At 34.2% G+C, this 18,364-nt stretch overlaps 3 protein-coding genes and 1 pseudogene across 3 annotated transcripts; 2 read left to right on the forward strand and 2 right to left on the reverse strand.

Annotated features, from left to right (window-relative positions):
• Positions 1-341: 341 nt before the first annotated feature.
• Positions 342-1,378, reverse strand: LOC112324111 (scopoletin glucosyltransferase-like; annotated as a pseudogene).
• A 766-nt stretch (positions 1,379-2,144) lies between these two features.
• On the forward strand, positions 2,145-4,416 carry LOC18104857 (SUMO-conjugating enzyme SCE1). The gene is made up of 5 exons (XM_006374837.3): positions 2,145-2,331; positions 2,431-2,514; positions 3,527-3,679; positions 3,752-3,865; positions 3,957-4,416. Exons 1-5 carry the CDS (start codon positions 2,260-2,262, stop codon positions 4,017-4,019), a joined length of 486 nt encoding a protein of 161 aa, XP_006374899.1. The 5' UTR covers positions 2,145-2,259; the 3' UTR covers positions 4,020-4,416.
• A 5,263-nt stretch (positions 4,417-9,679) lies between these two features.
• Positions 9,680-11,807, reverse strand: LOC18104858 (uncharacterized). Its single transcript, XM_006374838.3, has 2 exons — positions 10,631-11,807; positions 9,680-10,463 (listed from the first exon to the last, which is right to left on the reverse strand). Exons 1-2 carry the CDS (start codon positions 11,535-11,537, stop codon positions 9,970-9,972), a joined length of 1,401 nt encoding a protein of 466 aa, XP_006374900.2. The 5' UTR covers positions 11,538-11,807; the 3' UTR covers positions 9,680-9,969.
• A 3,942-nt stretch (positions 11,808-15,749) lies between these two features.
• LOC18104859 (uncharacterized) lies at positions 15,750-17,467 on the forward strand. Its single transcript, XM_006374839.3, has one exon. The coding sequence runs from the start codon at positions 15,940-15,942 to the stop codon at positions 17,197-17,199; it is 1,260 nt and encodes a 419-aa protein (XP_006374901.2). The 5' UTR covers positions 15,750-15,939; the 3' UTR covers positions 17,200-17,467.
• Positions 17,468-18,364: the final 897 nt, after the last annotated feature.

The following is an 18,364-nucleotide window of genomic DNA, read 5'->3' on the forward strand; positions in this document are numbered from 1 at the left end:
GCCTCCAATATTTTATGCATTTCATGACATAGATTCACAATTGTTTAAAGCTATCACGCTGTATTTATTGAACTGTACTGCAGGACTCTTTAATTCTTCTGAGCACATTTTGACACAAATGTGTTGTCCAATATTCATACAAGATTAAGATAAGATGGCCTGGAATAAATTTTATTTTGTAGTGACTGCAAGTGTGTGTGAAGCATAACTGGGTCATTGATATTTGTTAAAAAGGTATGCAGAGGACCTCACTTTCTTTTCTCCAGTGACTGCCATTGCGCCGAAGAGTGATTCACCTTGATCCCCCCTGTTCTGTTGCGTTTTTGTACGCTCTAATGTCCTCATTCGTATCTACCTATCAATGGTGATTCTTCATTTGCCCACACTTTCCGAGTCTAGTTGCCAACCGGCATTCCAAATTTAAGCACCTGAGTTATCAGCTTCTCATTGTAAAATTGCTCTGCAAAAACTGGCCATGTGACAATGTGTACACAACACATATGCAGAGTTCCAGCCGCAGGGAGTAAATAACTCTCCCAATCCCAACTGTTGGATTGTCCATTATTTGCACCTGCGGGGGCAATACCTTTATAACGAATCCTTCTGCCACTTTTCTTCAATTCATCCTCGTATTCTTCTGGCAGCCACCAGTCTTCCTGCTGATACAGGTTGTTGTTATCTTCTGTCAGATTTCAGGATTTTTCCTACATCCCAATTGAAAGACTGCCTTGAATCTTCAAGTGCACTAGCAATTTCTGATATTTGACTCTTGCTGAATCTGATGAGGCTTCCAAAACAAATGCAGAGAACGGACTTTGGTTTCTTAGAATCCAGCCAATGCAGGCAACTGTGTTTACACATTGAAGCCTTGTCACCTCTTTCTAGCCTATCATCTGCATTTCTATTGAACAGAGATACGGGACCCGAGCCATGCTTTTATTCCAGTAACTTTTCTGAAATGATCAACACAGGCTAGCTCTTCCTTTCAGCCTTCTTCAGTTCATCAAACAAAGAAGAGAGAACTTCGTTGTCAGGGACAAGTGATTCTGTCTCAGATGCGACATTGCCGTGAGGTTGACAATAATCAATGCTGTTTGCAACACCAAGATTGAAGAATCCACTGCCACTAAAGGCAAGCCTTGGTATGCCAAGCTCAATGGCAACATCAACAGTCCATGGAAACTGACAATCAGAGGCAGTGCAAGATCGTTTTAACCTGTGGTTGCAGCAACTCTATTCCATGAAATAATTTTAAAGCCATTTTCGGGGCCCCTGTGGAGGATAAATGTTCACAGCCTTCAGGCAAACCAGCTTTTTTAGCACGGCAATCTGTATGATATGATCAGCAGGGATGATCACACTTCACAGTATAAACCATATTTTCGCTCCTTTAACTTACAAATGTTTCATAATATAATTTAAAATTTCTCAATATCTACCTTCTAATTTTGCAAAAAAATCCAACTTTTAATCCCAATTCTAGATACCTGAGGCTATTTTATGCAAATAAGGTATTTTGGTGCACCACAGTTTATTATCTTAAAATAGAAGAAATAGAGACAATAAGATAATGAGAAAAAAATATATTTGGTTGAATAAACTTAGATAGAAATATAAAATAAATCTTTAGAAGGGATTTATGTAATTTTAAAATAAAAAATACAAAAAAAAACATGTCTAATCTATCTCAATTATTTTCATCTTTTCTATCATTTTTAGCGATTAAACAGTCTCCCGAGAAAGTAATGAATGTTGCCATGAAGATTCCACATCAGAAGAATCTCTGTTTTAAAAAATAATAATAATAAGGGATAATTATAAAAATTCTCTTATAATTTTATCTGAATTTTACTTTTTCTCTATATTTTCATAAATTATATTTTTTATCCTATAGTTTATATGTTTAGTAACAATTTACATCTTTAACAATGGACTTGTTTAAAAAAGTTTATATGATTCAGTGTAATTTATAAAAATATAAAAAACAAGTAAAATTTAAATAAAAAGTTTTTGTAATTATTCTTAATAATAATTAATGTCCAAAACTCGCCTGACAAATTGTGGGCTTTTCTAAATTTGGTAGAGAGGCCCACTGCTGATCAATCGTCCCAAAAGTCAAAACCAATTTCATTTTATTTGCAAGCTATGAATGAAGAGTCGGTCATTTGGTCTCTTCCAAGTCCGAGTAAAAAACACTCCAAATCATCCATCATCCAGAAAACAAGGTAGTCCCTGCAGAGACATAGAGCGTGAGAGATCATGTCAGGAGGAGGCATAGCTCGTGGTCGTCTTGCTGAAGAGAGAAAGTCATGGCGTAAGAATCATCCCCACGTAAGTTCTCTTTTCTTCCATTTTTGCCCCTCTTTAGCATCTATTTATCCATCTATCTTGTCTTCAATTGGGTCTTATTTTTGTGAATTTTCGGTTTAGGGTTTTGTGGCTAAGCCTGATAATGCACAAGATGGTTCTCTTGATTTGATGGTGTGGAAGTGCATCATACCTGGCAAACCCGGGGTTTGTAATTTTTTCTATCTCTCTCTGTGGCTTTTTTTTTTTAATTATTATTATAGATTTACACGGTTTTATTTCTGATTTTCATCAACTGATATGATTTATTTTATTTTTTACTGTAATTAGTCTTGATTAGCGAAAGGGTAGTTGAGATTGGTGGGATAATATAGGATTAATGACCGTGGATAATAAAAAAAGTTGAAGTCAACGTATTATTTGGTAGGTGGAAGGCTTATGTGTTAGGAAATTGGTGTCATAGTGTGAAATTTTGTGAACATTTGTTTTTGTTGCTGCCCGAATAAATAATCTCTTTAGGATGTCTTTGGGTTTGAAAGAAGTGTTTTCTTGCTCTGGTTCTATAGGAGTATCTCACTCGATTTTTGTTTTGTTTTTGGTTTACGGGAAGGGGTTTCTTCATATGTGATGGGAGTGGCAATGCCTTGATGGTCCTTTTTGTATTCCTTCTCATTCCTTTCAAGGCCCCAAGCCGCCAAACTTCGAGCTTAGAAATGCCATTCATGTCAGCGTCCCTTTTGGTAATGGACAGTTCTATGCAGCATAAGGCCACTGTACTTTTTAGCATTTACTACAAGTTTGAAAAATGAATCTTAATATGCCACATTAGAAGTTGATCCTTTTAAAATATTTTCGAGATCCTCAGAGATTGAGATGTTGTATAGGATTGGAAAATATGTAAGGACCTAAGAAGTGGGAGATGTTTTGATGTGATAGCTCTTTTATTGTCAATTGGCATTGTTATTCTTTATGAGAGGACCTGAGTCGATTTTTCTTCTTTAACCCTTTTAAGTTGCATTTGGTGCTCATTTGATTTATCTGCAGTTTGATATGTATCATTGTTGACCTCTTTACATTATCTTTCCACCCCCTCCTACAAAGAAAGAGAGAGCCGTTTCTAGTTTCTAGGTTATCAGGAAATGCACATTCATAAAAGTCAGCATTACATGCTGTTTGCTCAACGATCTCATCTGAATGTTCATGTCCTTAATGTGCACAGACAGATTGGGAGGGTGGCTTCTTCCCCCTCTCGCTTCATTTCAGTGAGGACTACCCAAGCAAACCTCCAAAGTGCAAGTTCCCCCAAGGTTTCTTCCACCCTAATGTCTACCCTTCAGGAACTGTGTGCTTATCTATTCTCAATGAGGACTATGTAAGTAGTTGGCTCACTCTTTCATATTTCACATATTGCAAAACGCCCGGTTTCTAAAACTATTTTTTCTAGGGCTGGAGACCAGCCATTACTGTGAAGCAAATTTTAGTTGGCATTCAGGATTTGCTTGATCAACCAAATCCTTCTGATCCTGCGCAAACTGATGGCTATCAGCTTTTTGTCCAGGTTTTTTATTTCAACATCTCAATCATCAGCTTTGATTTGATTGGTTTCGTATTGAATTTCTATCTTAAGCAACATGGCTGTGACTCTGCAGGACCCGACTGAGTACAGGAGAAGGGTGCGCCAACAAGCCAAGCAATATCCACCTGCGCTCTGATGCAATGGCTGCTTCACCATGTCTGCAACATATTAGTTAGATTCCGTCATATATGTCCAAACCTCGTTTAAGTAACAGAGTGATTTAGTGTTGCTACTTGACTGCTAGTTAATTGTCAATTGCAGCTATGCTTCCCATTTCTGTACCGGAGGGTGCTTTTTTAGTCATGCTTTGCCACATGTTCCTGCATTGCAAGTTAGCAACATGACAACTTTTGGATATAAAACCTATCTTGATTGCCCATTAAGATTGTTATTTATACCTCTGCGAAGCTCTGGCAAACCTTGACTGATACTGCTGAAATTGGTTAAAGCAAGTGTAAGCTTTTGAACAGCTTTATCAGATATTATGTTATATATGAGTGTGTACGATCTATCTACGTACTCCTTGTTTTTAACCTGTTTTTTTATGTGCTTCAAGGCGCGAGCATGCTATAACTCTAAATAACAGGGTACTGTTATTTGGGTTGGATTTTATGGATTGTTTGTTTTTATGTTTTAAAAGTGTTTTTAAAAAAAATTAATTTATTTATTTGTTTTTTACTTTAAATTAAGTTTTTTTTGTGTTTTTAGATTTTTTTAATATATTGATGTTAAAAATAATTTTTTAAAATATAAAAAATATTTTAAAAAATAATTGGGTGTCATGCGAGGCCAGGAAGGAAAATCTTCCCGCATTTAAGTTGTTGTAATATAATTTAAAAATTTTCAATACGGACTTTATATTTTTGTAATAATTTTCAACTTTAAAATTATGAGCGATTTTTCTCAATTTTTTAGACCTCTTGGTTCCGTAGAAATTATAACTACAAATCGAAACGTGATATCTTCTAATACAAGGTATTATATTTCATATTTGTTAAACTCGGCCATCTTAAAAATTAATCTATGATCGAGTTTTAAGTTAAATTAAAAAGATGGATCTTATTTTAATTTTTAATAGCCTCAGGCCAATTCCAAGAAATTAATTTTTAAAGAATAAATAATGTCTTAAAAATAATTTACTCAAAACGATTCAGTGATTGACAACTTTAACTAGATGATTTAACGCACTAAATCTCTTTCTAGGAAAGTCAGTAGACGAGGTCTCATAATTATACCAGACAGGGCATAGTAATGTCAAATGTGTGACGTTATTTGAACAAAATTCTAGTCAGACGTTTATGGGCACCAATTTTGAATTTTCTCTAGAAGATTTAAGGCAAGTTTTGTACACAATATTATCTCGTTCAGATAGATAAGCAATCTGGTCAAGGAATTAACTCTTTGTTTTCTCCCTTTTGAAAAATCATCATTTCAGCCCACGTGTTGTGTTAATTCACCAAGTGGGCTTCTATTAAAATAAATCTTTTCAATCTACTCCTGCCCTCGTCAACATTTGTCAATTCAACCAAAGTGATTGACAAATGAAACCCGACCCGAATCAGGCTCTTTCTAGTCGTTTCAAGCCATGATAATTATTTTATTCATAAAGCAAAACTTCTATATATTTTTTTTTAAATAAACATGATAATAAAAAGAAAAACAAAACTTAACCGGAAGAGTTTTCAGACCACCCCCCCCCCCCCCCCCATAATTTAGCTGCCTTGATTTTGAGGTGGTAAGCAAGTGACTCGACGCCATTTTAATGCCGGAGTCCATCGGCAACAATTACCTGGCTAGTTGTCTACCTTTCTTAGTTTCGAATATTAATTTATATCTTCAAACCCACCAACTAGAATCTTGACTTGTTCTTGAATTAAGCAGAAACTGTGTTAAAAAAATATCTGTTTGATTGCTGCATCCTATCTTGACCTTTGAAGTGTTCCACTCAGAAATGAAGATATAATCAGACTGTTTGCTAGCTCTGATTTTGCTTTGTGCTTTCGTGTTAGAAGTCTTCTTTTCTGGTGATAATATCATGCTTGTATTATTAGCATTAATTCGTTTGTTTCTATTTTCAAAGTGATTCTTGGATTTTTCTTATTTATTTATAAAGGTAAAATTAATGTTTTTTAAAGTATTTTTCAGTGTTTTTCATATATAGTTAAAAATAAAAATAAAAATATTATTTTAATATATTTTCAATTAAAAAATATTTTTAAAAAACACTTTACAACACAATATCAAATACACATAAAAATCTTTTAGAAAATAGCTTAGATGGTAAAATAATATACAGTTTTGTTTCTCACATTTTCATTTTGGGTTGGAATGAAAGAATATTATTATAGATTGATGAATGAAATAGTCCGAGTTCATGATGTTAATTTAAAAAAAAAACAATTGACAAGGAGATGTATATTATAAAATATAAACAAACTAAAATTTATAATTGATTGATTTTTTTATAGAAATATACGATTGAAAAATAATATAATATATAAATACATGTTGATAGGTTTTTCTTTATATAATCAACCTAAATTTTGATTAAAAAAAAATGTAAAAGCTGCCTGAAACAAAAGAAAAATTGTTATCATTAGAAAATTTACAGTAAAAAAAGATTGTACAAAACTCTTGATGTAAGAGGTTTTTGAAAAAATATATATTTTTAATTAATTTAGTATTAAAAAAGTTATTTTTATTTTATTTTTTCTATTTAGTATTATGAGGGTTTTTTAGTTTTATTTTTATATAAAGTTTGTAATAGACTTTTTGGCAAGTGAGACTATGATGGATAAAAATTAAATATTTTGGTTGTTTTTCTATAATTATGGTATTCTTGATTTTTGAGGGTTTTGACTTATAACAAACCTTATTATTCTTTGTTCCCATTTATATAATTTGATATCAAAGTTTAATAATTTTTGTGGTTAATTGTTGCGTGTTGTTGAATAATCATGATTAGAAACAGTCGCAAAACATGATGTACTTATATAGTAGGAGATAAGGAGGTTTCTCATTGAAAACAAAGATGTTCAAGAACTAATGTGTCGTCTTTGTATGTGCCAGTTGTTGGTATTCAAAATTCTGATGGTGAGATCTATGATGGGACAATCCATACAAAAATATTGTGTTAGAAATTCATGATAGGAAGATCTACATAAAGATATTAGAAACTCATTATAAAGTGTCACCACACACAAAAAAAATATTCATAATGGAGAATAATTCCTGATTGAGGTCTAACTTGATAACGAATTCCTTCCAACTCGAGAAAACTGATGTAAATGTTTTTTTAAAAATAATTTTTTTGTTAATTAATTTTTATTTTGTTGTTGTTTATTATTATACCTTTTTTGTTTTTTTCTCTTATTTGAAAGAATAGTTTTCTTATTTTATTTTTCATATTTAGTATGATGAGAATTTTTTGTTTTTTAGTTTTTAAATAAAGGTTTGAAATAAACTTTTGATAAGTAAGACAAAATAAAAATTAAATATTTTAAATATCTTTCTATAAGTATGGTGTTTAGTGCCTGTTTGGTATTGCGGTTGCTGTTGTGGTTGTGGTTTGAAAAAAGTTGTTTTATAAAAAGTACTTTTAGTTGAGGTTGGTTTGAAAAAATAGGTGTTTGGTTAAAACTGTGGTTGAAATTGAGGTTGAAGAAAAAGTAGTTTAATGTGTTTGGTTAAAAAAATGCTTTTCAAATTGAGGTTATAAAATAATTAAAAATATTTTTAATTTAAATATTGTAGATTTAACTACTATTATTACATCATGAAATAAATAATATTGATATCAAATATTTTTTATTATTCCATTAAACTATATGCAATGTCATCACATACGAAATATATCCAACAATAACTATATTTTTCATGGTTTCTTAAGCACGCAACAACAAAAACTACATTTTTTGTTACGTCATCAAGCGATCTCCTTCTAATTTTTTGAATAAAACACAATTAAAATAACTGAACTTTTTTTAACTGGGTCGGACCCGGCAAGAACATAATTGGAATTGCGATCAAATTCCACAAATGCTACGTCATCATGCGATATCTTTCTAATTTATATAGTGTTATTAAATAATATTAAATACTAGTTTTTCGAGTAAAACTTAATTTTTTTAAAAATATTTTACAATTTCATTACGTACAAAATTCATTCGATAAAAACTACAGTTTTCATGATTTTTTAAGCATGCAATAAAATTAGTTAAAATATTATCATAAATAAAATTGAGATTACAATACGAGTAAATTTAATTCACCTTAAACTAATTTTTTAAAAAAACAAAAAAAAATATTATTCATGTTCACGTGAATAGTACGAGTAAAATCACTTAACTGCACTAGTTTTTCAAAAAAAAAAAAACTAAATGTTTCCTGGTTTTTCGAAATAATAATAAAAAGAAAAAACTAAACTTTTCCTGGTTTGTCAAAATAATAATTAAAAAAAAAACTAAACTTTTCCTGGTTTTTCAAAATAATAATAAAAAAAAAAACTAAACTTTTCTTCAAAATAATAATTAAAAAAAAAACTAAACTTTTCCTGTTTTTTCAAAAAAAAAAAAAATGATTTAAGTTTAAGTGTACAGTGCGAGTGAATTAATTCACTCGCACTGTACAGTGGAGCATGGCTCCACTGTTACAGTGGAGCCATGCTCCACTGTTTCAGCTTCTTGCCTCAGGAGAAGCAGCCAAATGCTGCTTCTCCAAAACCTGCGATTTCATTTTCATTTGTAATGGATCCTACCAGTGAAAAGCAGTTTTTTCCTTTTACCAAACGATATTATATGTGGCTGCGGGTGAACCTCACCCGCAGCCACACTCCCAAACGGCCACTTACTCTACCTACCCATTTTCTTTTTGATCTTAGTCTCGTTGTCTGGGCCAATCTCTGCATTCGAGCGATTCGTGCCATCCTTGGTTCTGGCTCTAGTTGTCGGACCAGGAGCAGCTCTTCCATCCGCAGCCTCACTCTCGCGTCTTCAATCCAAGCAAACGCTCCATCGATCCGAAACTTGATTTTGGTTCAATTAGCCGAGCATGTGTTCTTGGTTTTCAAAGCTTTCGATTTATAACAAAACTTCATTATTTTTTGCTCTTGTCTACGGTAATCTTCTTTACTAAATGAAAAGATAAAAAAGGATGGGCAAACGAAGATGCTTGCCAAATGCAATTTCAAAGTTGCAAGTAAATATCGTTTCATGGAGAGCTGGGCATCTTATATTTGAAATTTTGAAGCAACCCAGAAAAGAACGAAGGCGAGGAAAAGAAAAGAAAAGAAGAAAGGACAAAAACGCATCATCTTTGTGCCCTTTATCCCTTCCATCCATCACTTTTTCAAGTATCAACGAGTACTAGTTTTGTTCTCCGAAGCTTATAATTCATAATCAACGTTTCTCATCCTCCGATTATGTTTGCATAATTTTGTGGATTTATTTGGAGTGTTTTTATATATATATATTTAGAATGATGGTCCCATTATTTATTGAGCACGGCAAAATAAGTCAATTCAATGACTGATAATCTAAAACTTGCTTGGATAAAATTGACCTGATTTAACTTGTAATTCGGTTAAATCTAATTGTGATTCAATTGAGTTAAATTTAAGGATTTTTTTAAAACATATTTAAAACATCATTTTATTTATAAAAAATCTTCAAAATAATATTATTTTAAAATAAATTTAGATTGAATCAACTAACCTGACAAAAACCTTGGACGGGTCAGACCCCAGGCCACGCCTGACCATGAATGCTAGTCTGCTGGCATTAAATGGCAGGAAAGGTATAGCACAGAATTTGGGTTTTTCTTTTATTGACAAAAAGAAAATGATTGACAGAGAGACAACTTCAAAGAATATGGTGTTGGCTGTACAAATTCATAAATGTATTTTTGATAATATACCGAAAAAGAGAAGTATCAGTACTCCTCGCAAAACCTGTCCCTATCTAAGCATTTCAAAGAGTATTGGCTGAAACTATTGAGAAATCCATCCATATACAGCAAATCCATGCCACTCTCACACGGAACAGAGGAAACCAATGGTAAAAATGGTTAGTGATGCTCACGTCTGGCTGCTAAGGCCTGGTGTTTGGAGATCTTCCTGTGCCATTATCCAAGACAATTTCAAATAAATCAGCCTCAGACTCGTCATCGAAGTCAAGCCCTTGATTATTAGCTCCATTGATGTGGCTGTCCTTGGTGGTACTTCTATTGAGCCACTGAGAGTCGATTCTTCCCATTGAGAAGAGCTCCATGCTATCATCATAGCCCAATGTAGGGGACTTTACGAGAGGGCCAATGAAGCAAGGATTTGGTGTTCTTTGAGCATTTGCACGTGCATAACTGAAGGCACTTTGTCCGAAATTGACAAGAACCAATATGTTATTGTTTGCTGCAATTGTTGGGTAGAGGGGTGTCCCGAATTCCTCTGTCTTGCAATGAACTACATGTAGCAGCTCTCCATCTACTGTGAAAAACACTTGTTTATTCCTGGGATCAAATCCACAGCCAATTACTTTATCTGCTCTTGCCCATTCCGCTTTCTCGGATTCAAACACAAGCTCCATACCTTAAAGAGAGGAAACCATGCGAATTGATTAATATTACTCTTAGCAAATGCTCAAGCTTTTGAGTTTAATAAACCTGTAAATTAACTGCGAAAGTTGATTCATAACTTAAAAATGTAAGACCTTTTCCAAAAGGGTGATTAGAAGAATAAAAAGAGAATTAATTTACCATCAAGATAGAGAGAACCGTTGGAGTTGAATCCAATCGATCCTGGATAGCTTCCAGGAAGTTTCAAGGGAAGAGAGCCTCCAATAGTGAGCCCAACAGATAGCATAACTGCTGAACCTTGACAATCATCTTTGCCGGCGAGCTTTAATTCTTCAATTTTGCTTATTCTGCTGCTGCTTACATGCACTAAAGATTCTGAATTCGCTTTTGCATTAGGTTTTTCTTGGATGAGTTTAGCCCTCTCACCTTCCTTAGCCTTGCCAGCAGATTCTTGATCGTCGCCATGGGAATACAAAACTGTGATCTCAAAATAGGCTTCTTGGGGAAAAGAAGAGTTCCCCAGTGGAGGCCCTGGTAAAGGCAAAGCAGTTCTAATTACAGAAGCAGCAGACAGAGAAGGATTGCTTACATTAACCTTCTTTAACCCTGAATTCAGCCTTATCTTTTGCATAAAATCAGCTGATCCTTGACAAACTTCCCAGCTTATCTCTGTATCTGTTTCTCTTCCAGGATCACCAGCGGCACATAAACCTAACATGGATGATCGCGTGGAAGGAGATGGCATGTAGCTTGTAAAACAAAATCTAGACCATCCATTTTCGACCGCGTCAGTAATAAGCGCCGGGTGATCAGCCCAATTGAACAAAGGTCTTGTAGAAACCCCACGACGAAAAACATAATAATTTCCTCTTCTTTTGGTTTCATATTGACCAGGTTGGTGATGTATACTCCCTTGGTGAAGCTTTGCAATCCCATCCTGCAAGCTTGAAGTTCCATTGGTTCTTAACGGATCAACAGTACCTCTACGGTCTTTGAAACAAAAACATCGCCAAACTGCCAAGGCAAAAATCATTGAACCAACTACAACCGCACCCCCTGCCCACCAAAAATGTATCAACACGAGCATTTCTTCCTTCTCCTTCAGGAGTTTTTTTTTTTTCCTCTTTAAGATTAATTGTGGGTTTTCTTGAAGATTTCTTTTGCAGAGAAAAAACAAATGAAGAGAGAAGAAGAAGAGGGTTGCAAAGAAAGAAAGAGGGTTTTAGAGGCGTGGACCGTGACTGGTTCAAGAAAGGCAAGAGGGTGGTGTAAGCAATGAACAGTGCCACAAATGTGAATCAAAGAACTAAAGAGGTTGGCTATTTCAACTTTTCAAGAGAGATGTTGTCAAAAACGTTTTTCTTCGCAGTCCAATTCCTAGTTATTAAATACAGCTGACACGACAGTTTAATCCATGATTCAAGTCATGCCAAGTTTTATAATAATAATAAAAAAATTGATTGATCATCTAGTTTATCGAATCAAATAAATTAATTCTAATAAAAAAATATTAATTTAAAAAAATAAATTAATCTGAGTTAACTTAAATAATCTAAATCCAGAATTGATTAATATAAACAGACAGTCTTTCTTCATTAAAAAAACGCGTATGTTGTTTCATTTGAGTTTTGAACAAGAGAAAAGAAAGAGAGGGATGCTTGTAATTAAGCACTTCTAGAAAGCCGAATGTCCAAGTCCAAATACCAATTCTATTTTCTTGTCTGGTATGTGGACTTTTGGGAGGGAACATTTGGGGCTTTTGCCATACCATCAAGATGGAGACTGTTAAGAAAGTTACAAAAGTAGAGCAGAACATGAACACAGGAACAAGGATTTTATTGTAGGATTTGTTGGTAGTTATTTGTCGACTGACAGTTATTTCCAGTTCCCCTTGTTTGTTAACCTAGCAGTTCATAGTATTGGCTTCGTCTTGTCAAATCTTACTCAAAAGATTTATTCGAAAAAGACTTTGGCAACGGAATGAATTCGATTCAATTGTTTTTATTAAAATAAAAATGTTTTATTATATCAATACAATGGAATTTAAGGTTTAGTTAAATAATATCAATTCGTCAAACAAGCTAGGTTTAACAAGTATTGTGAAGATGATCGATGCTGCAAAAAATGCAGAAGATGAGTCTATTTACTCCCCATCATTTTATTTTATTTTGCCCTTTCCTACTTGCAGATAATTCAGAATAATATTCTGTTTAAACTGGACATCACTGTTCATAAAGCATGCACATAGAAAATTTGTCTCATTACAAATGAGCAAGGATTCTAGGCTTTGCAAAAGGCTACCTATTCTAGCTAGAATCATACAACGAGGGGACGCCACTAAACATTGTGTTTGCCAAACTGGCTAGGGCTGTGGGGAAAAGCGAATGTGGGGGCTTGGATTTGTATAAATGCTTGTTTCCTCGAGAGTCAAGACCTTTATAGCTTTCATTTTGACTACTTCAAGATTTAATTAAGGACTTAATCCTATTTAATTAACTACTTAAGCGATCACAAACCCCATTTCTAAAAGACTAAGTCTTTGTCTTGTTTTATTCTCTAATGAAAAGCTGTCCAAGCCTCTCATCTTTAATGTTCATGCAATGTTAGTGGGAACGAGAAGCAATTATGCCAGTTTGGCCTCTTTCCAAGTTGACATGTGGAAAGACTAGTAAGATGCAGCATAGAAAACTCTTGTGCTGATGAATCTTGTTTTTATTTTTCTATGATGATGACTTTCGCTGGTCTGTATCGATCCAAGAACACCGATGGCGACTGTTTGATCTCTCACTGGTAATTTGTTTGATTGTCAGAATCAGATGGCATGAACTCGTCCCAGTTTTCATCTTGTTTCTTTGCTGGATTTTTCAGATATATATCGAGGAATTTTTTATGGGATTTGTTAAATAACCAGCCTCTGCTAAAGCCTCCACAAAGCCATAACTCATTGACAGTGAGCCCACCGGAGAAATATTCTTAATGGGTGATCATGCAAGCCCCGGCATCGATTTTAAAAATAGTAGCAACCATCTGATTAATAAACAATTATCCTGTTTGGTAGTTGTGAGAAAAGTTATATTATCATATTTCCTAAGATAACTGCCATGATTGAAGGGGATAATGATTACAGAGAAACCGAAGCTGGAGGGGATCCTTTGTTGCTGGAAAACTATGAACAATCAGGTTAAACAAATACTGAGACTTAGTTCTAATATGAATGTTTTACCAAAGTTATTAAAGCATATCTAAAATCTAGGTTATGAATTCTACAAATTAAATTGAATTAACCTAAGTCAATTCATTTTTTTTAAAATTCAAATAAAATCTTTACTTGAGTACCAAATTGATCACGTTAATTTCCATCTAATTTATTTTAAGATCCGACTCGAGTCAAGTATCAGATCAAGAAGTTACGGATAGAGAGTTTAATATTTATGTATTCTATGACAAAAGCATGAAACATGTTAGAATCTTGGTAGATCAAGAGTTATACTAACATGTCTAAAATTAAAAGATGAGTTGGTAAAAGTGAGTTATGGCAATGGCAAATGCTTTTCCTAAAGGAAAAGAAAAAAAAAGGGGGGGGTAAAGATGAGCATTGAAGGAAAGAGTGTCTGGTGTGATAATCAACTGCAAATAAAAGCCTTTTATCTTTTCTTTTTATATATCATGATCAACATTCACCAGGCAAAACCATCCAAGTAAGAGCTCTGTGATCTCATCATGTCATTCTTGTTGCAGACAAAGGGTTACCAGGACAAATCATTTGTTGGTTGAGGAGCTGTCTGAGAGGATATTAATCTGGGACTAACAAACAAAATTGATATGTCATCGAACGTTGAAACTTCTTGATCATCAAATTTAATTAAGGGTCTAAACACACACAAATCCATAAATTTATGATAGAAGATCAGCATATTTGGTGAGAGAATCGAGATTTCTACATGCTAGGTTCAATGAATACATTCTTCGATCATAGTACTGCCCGCCAACATTCTCAACTCTCAACAATGAGGGAATCAAGAGAACCAGGGGTGAGCATGCGTTGATTCTACGGGTTTGAATTAAAAAACTCAAATTCTAGCTGATTTTTTTTTAAAAAAAACACCTTTAGCTGAATAACTAGTTGAAATTCAACCATTCAGTTTGGTTTATTTTTTTTAATTTTTAAAAAGACTAAATTAGTTTATGGGTCTTTTTAGTTAGATATTTTTTTTATGAAGTTTCTTATACTGAATTCAAGCTTCTAATTTGGTTATGCTCCGTTTGGTTTTTCTAGTTTTTAAAATATGAAATTGAATTAAGCTGATTTTAAAAAAAAAACTAATTCTTTTTTTAGTTGATATTTCAAGTCAGTTTTTTTAATTAATTTGATTATTTTTCTCACCCTAAACAAACCTATTCTGTTATATATATATATATAAAAAGACGATTAGATGATAGATAATTGTATAAAGAAAAAGATAGTTTTATAGAAAAAAAAAATAAAAAAGAATGATAAATAAAGTAACAAAGTAAGGAAATTTTTTATTGGATTAAGAATTCATTTTTGAATTTGGTATGAATAAACGATCTTTTTATGTTATACTATTCAATTCTCAATGATAAATCGATTTGAGAGTTCAGATATTATTATTCATGATATTGATCTGATTCGATGTCATCGAGATGAAATTCATCCCATTGAATTTAGAGGAAAAAGATTTCTCATCTCTTATAGGATTAAATCCTGAATTATTGTGAAGTAAACAAAAACGATGAGATTGTGAAAGTAAATATTCTCCTATTTATTGCTACTGCACTGTTTATTCTAGTTAAGAAAGGACGATAAATAGCATAAGTTTCTTCATAAGCAAAAACAGAAAAAAAAGAGCAGTAACATTTTGCTGAAAGCCCAGTTTAGCAGTGTTGGCTACTAACAGCCCACTTGACATTCTTATGTTTACAGCCCATTTGCTTCAGTCTATCAAAGCCCAGCTCTAATTCTGTCCTCTTGACAATGGATAACCATGATCGGATTTTGTACTCTCCAAATCTAAAATAATCATTAAAACCTAATCCGAAAAAGTATGGATTTTTATACCCGAATAATCCGATCATTTCTAGCACCTATAATATTTATAATTCGAATTATAATTCATAACTTTTTAATATATAATTAATTTGATATATATATATAAATATAAATGTTGTTGTTAAGATTTTAAGATTATTTATTTATTTCAAGTTAGTTTTAGATTTTAGGATTTGAGCCTAAAACCCAACTTTTATATTCGAATTTTACCGAAACATTATTGAGTCTAAAAATTTCTTATCATTCAAGCCGGTTTGAGCCGGTATGCATTGGCGACGGTTGGAATTGCCATCCCTATCCCCTCTCCTTATCTAGCTGCTGCTGCTGCTGCTCTCTCACCACAGCCAAAAGATCAGAGAAATTCTCACCTCTTTGGGTGAGACTGTGAGAGTGATCTCTTCGCAATCACAAATGAGTCATGACTCCTCTCTGCAAAGCCATAGACACCACCACAGCTTCTCTACTAAAACCCTCAATTATCCTCCACAAAACACCCCTTAACTTTTGCCACTCTCTCAATTACACCCCTAATCTCAGCAACAACAACCTCACTCTCACTTCAAAACCGCCACAAAACCACCTCCGCCCAATCACCGCCACAGCCAACGCCAGCCACCCAGCTGCGACATCCGAAATCGACATGGTAAAAAACAGACAAGGAATCTACACGTCAAAACAGAACAAAGTTGTTGTTTTATGGGACCTCGACAACAAACCCCCACGTGGGCCGCCGTACCCGGCGGCTATGGCATTAAAAACAGTAGCACAAAGATTCGGTGAGGTAATCGACATGTGTGCATACGCTAACCGGCACGCGTTTATTCATTTGCCACACTGGGTGCTTGAAGAAAGGCGTGAGAGAAAACACTTGGACATTTTGGAGAGAAAAGAAATTGTAAGCCCTTCACAGCCTTATGTCTGTGGCGTTTGTGGGCGCAAATGTAAGACTAATTTGGATTTGAAGAAGCATTTTAAGCAATTACATGAGAGGGAAAGACAGAAGAAGGTGAACAGAATGAGATCGTTGAAAGGGAAAAAACGGCAGCGATATAAGGAGAGGTTTGTATCTGGGAATCATAAGTACAATGAGGAAGCAAGGAGGTTGTTAACTCCGAAAATTGGGTATGGGTTAGCCGCAGAGTTGAAGAGAGCTGGGGTTTACGTGAAGACAGTGGAGGATAAGCCACAAGCTGCAGATTGGGCATTGAAGAGACAAATTGAGCATTCAATGAGTAGAGGGGTGGATTGGTTGGTTTTGGTTTCAGATGATTCGGATTTTTCGGAGATTTTAAGGAAGGCGAGGGAGGCCAATTTGGGTACTGTCGTGGTGGGGGATAGGGATAGAGCATTGGGGAGGCATGCTGATTTGTGGGTTCCATGGATTGGGGTTGAGAATGGGGAGCTGACTGAGAAGGATTTGGTGCCGAAAGGTAGGTGGAGGAGTGAGGATTTGGAAAATGATGAGGGGTTGTTTTCGGTTACGGATTTTGATGAGGATGGTGATTACGGGGGGAATGATTTGGAGGGATTTGTTGATGGACTTGTAATGGTGAGGTCTGGGTTTAATGGTACGAGGATTTCAGCTTTTTCAGAAGGGGAAGAGGAAGATGAGCAGGATTATTTGTTATATGATAGTGAGTATGAGGAAATTGAACTTGAAGATGGGGGTTTTTGGTAATGGTTGAACATTGTGTTTTAAGGGGCATTTCATTGTTTAGTGAAACGTAGGATGGAAACATAAGGGTATAGTTCAATTAATAGTATGGATGCAAGCAGCTGTTTAATGGACTGTGTAGTGTTAGTAGTTGGCTGCCTAAGGAAGTTGCAGAATGAATATGAACAATGTTATTTTGCTGCCTGCATCTTGTTTGTCTAACTTCCTCCATGATCAAGCTCAGTTCATTATCTGAATATAACTGTTGATGCCGCTGCATTCGATTTACAAACTGGTACATGATTGTCCCCAAATTATCTCTCTCGCTCCCTGTTGTTTATCTCATTTTTGGGTAGAGTTGTAGCTAATACATGAATTATTATGTTTAGTTTACTAGAAATTAATTAGAACATTGAAATCCATCTAGGATATTCTGCTTATGAAGCATTGTCTTTTAGTTTCTCTATTTTTAGTGTGTAGGTGTCGATCTTAATATGACTTGGGCTATTCAGATGAATTTATATTCAATCAAGTTTATATATAAATACATAATTTCAATGATGACTTGAGCTTGGAAAATTGAATCTCAACCTATTGAGATGATGTAGGAGCTTAGTTATAAAAATTCACATGCTTCCTGATCAACCACAAAAGTTTCATGCGTGTAGCAATGAAATCTGTCTTGTATCATATACTAGATTTGAAATTTTGCTTATGTTTTAGCAGATGTAAAATATCATTTGAACATTCTATATTACATGGCTTAGTACAGTCTCAGTTTCCAATCATAGGCTATGCTGTCCCTTAACATAATAATCCTAGGTTGCATCCTTTATCACGTTAATTTAAATAATGTCCATTGAAAGTTGAAATGTTGGAAAAATAAGTGGTTATCCAATAAGTTTGGGTGGACTGCAGCATGTGTGCTAACCCTATTATCTGAGCACTGTTATCATCAATTGACTAAGGACTGATATTTTCTGAAGCATGAAACCTTTCTTGCTCAGTATCAGTAAAGCCCCACCGATCTTATGCCAGGACTTTTGATGCAGTGGTTGAAATTGAGAGAAAAAAAAGAAGAAAGCTTTTAGGATGTTATGAATGAGGTCATTGATCACCGCCAGATAAAAAAAACCCACACACAACCATGGAGGAGATGGGTATGACAGATTTTGCCACAGTGCTTCTG

This window comes from Populus trichocarpa, chromosome 14 (genome assembly GCF_000002775.5).
Source record: "Populus trichocarpa isolate Nisqually-1 chromosome 14, P.trichocarpa_v4.1, whole genome shotgun sequence".
Classification (NCBI taxonomy): Eukaryota; Viridiplantae; Streptophyta; class Magnoliopsida; order Malpighiales; family Salicaceae; genus Populus; species Populus trichocarpa.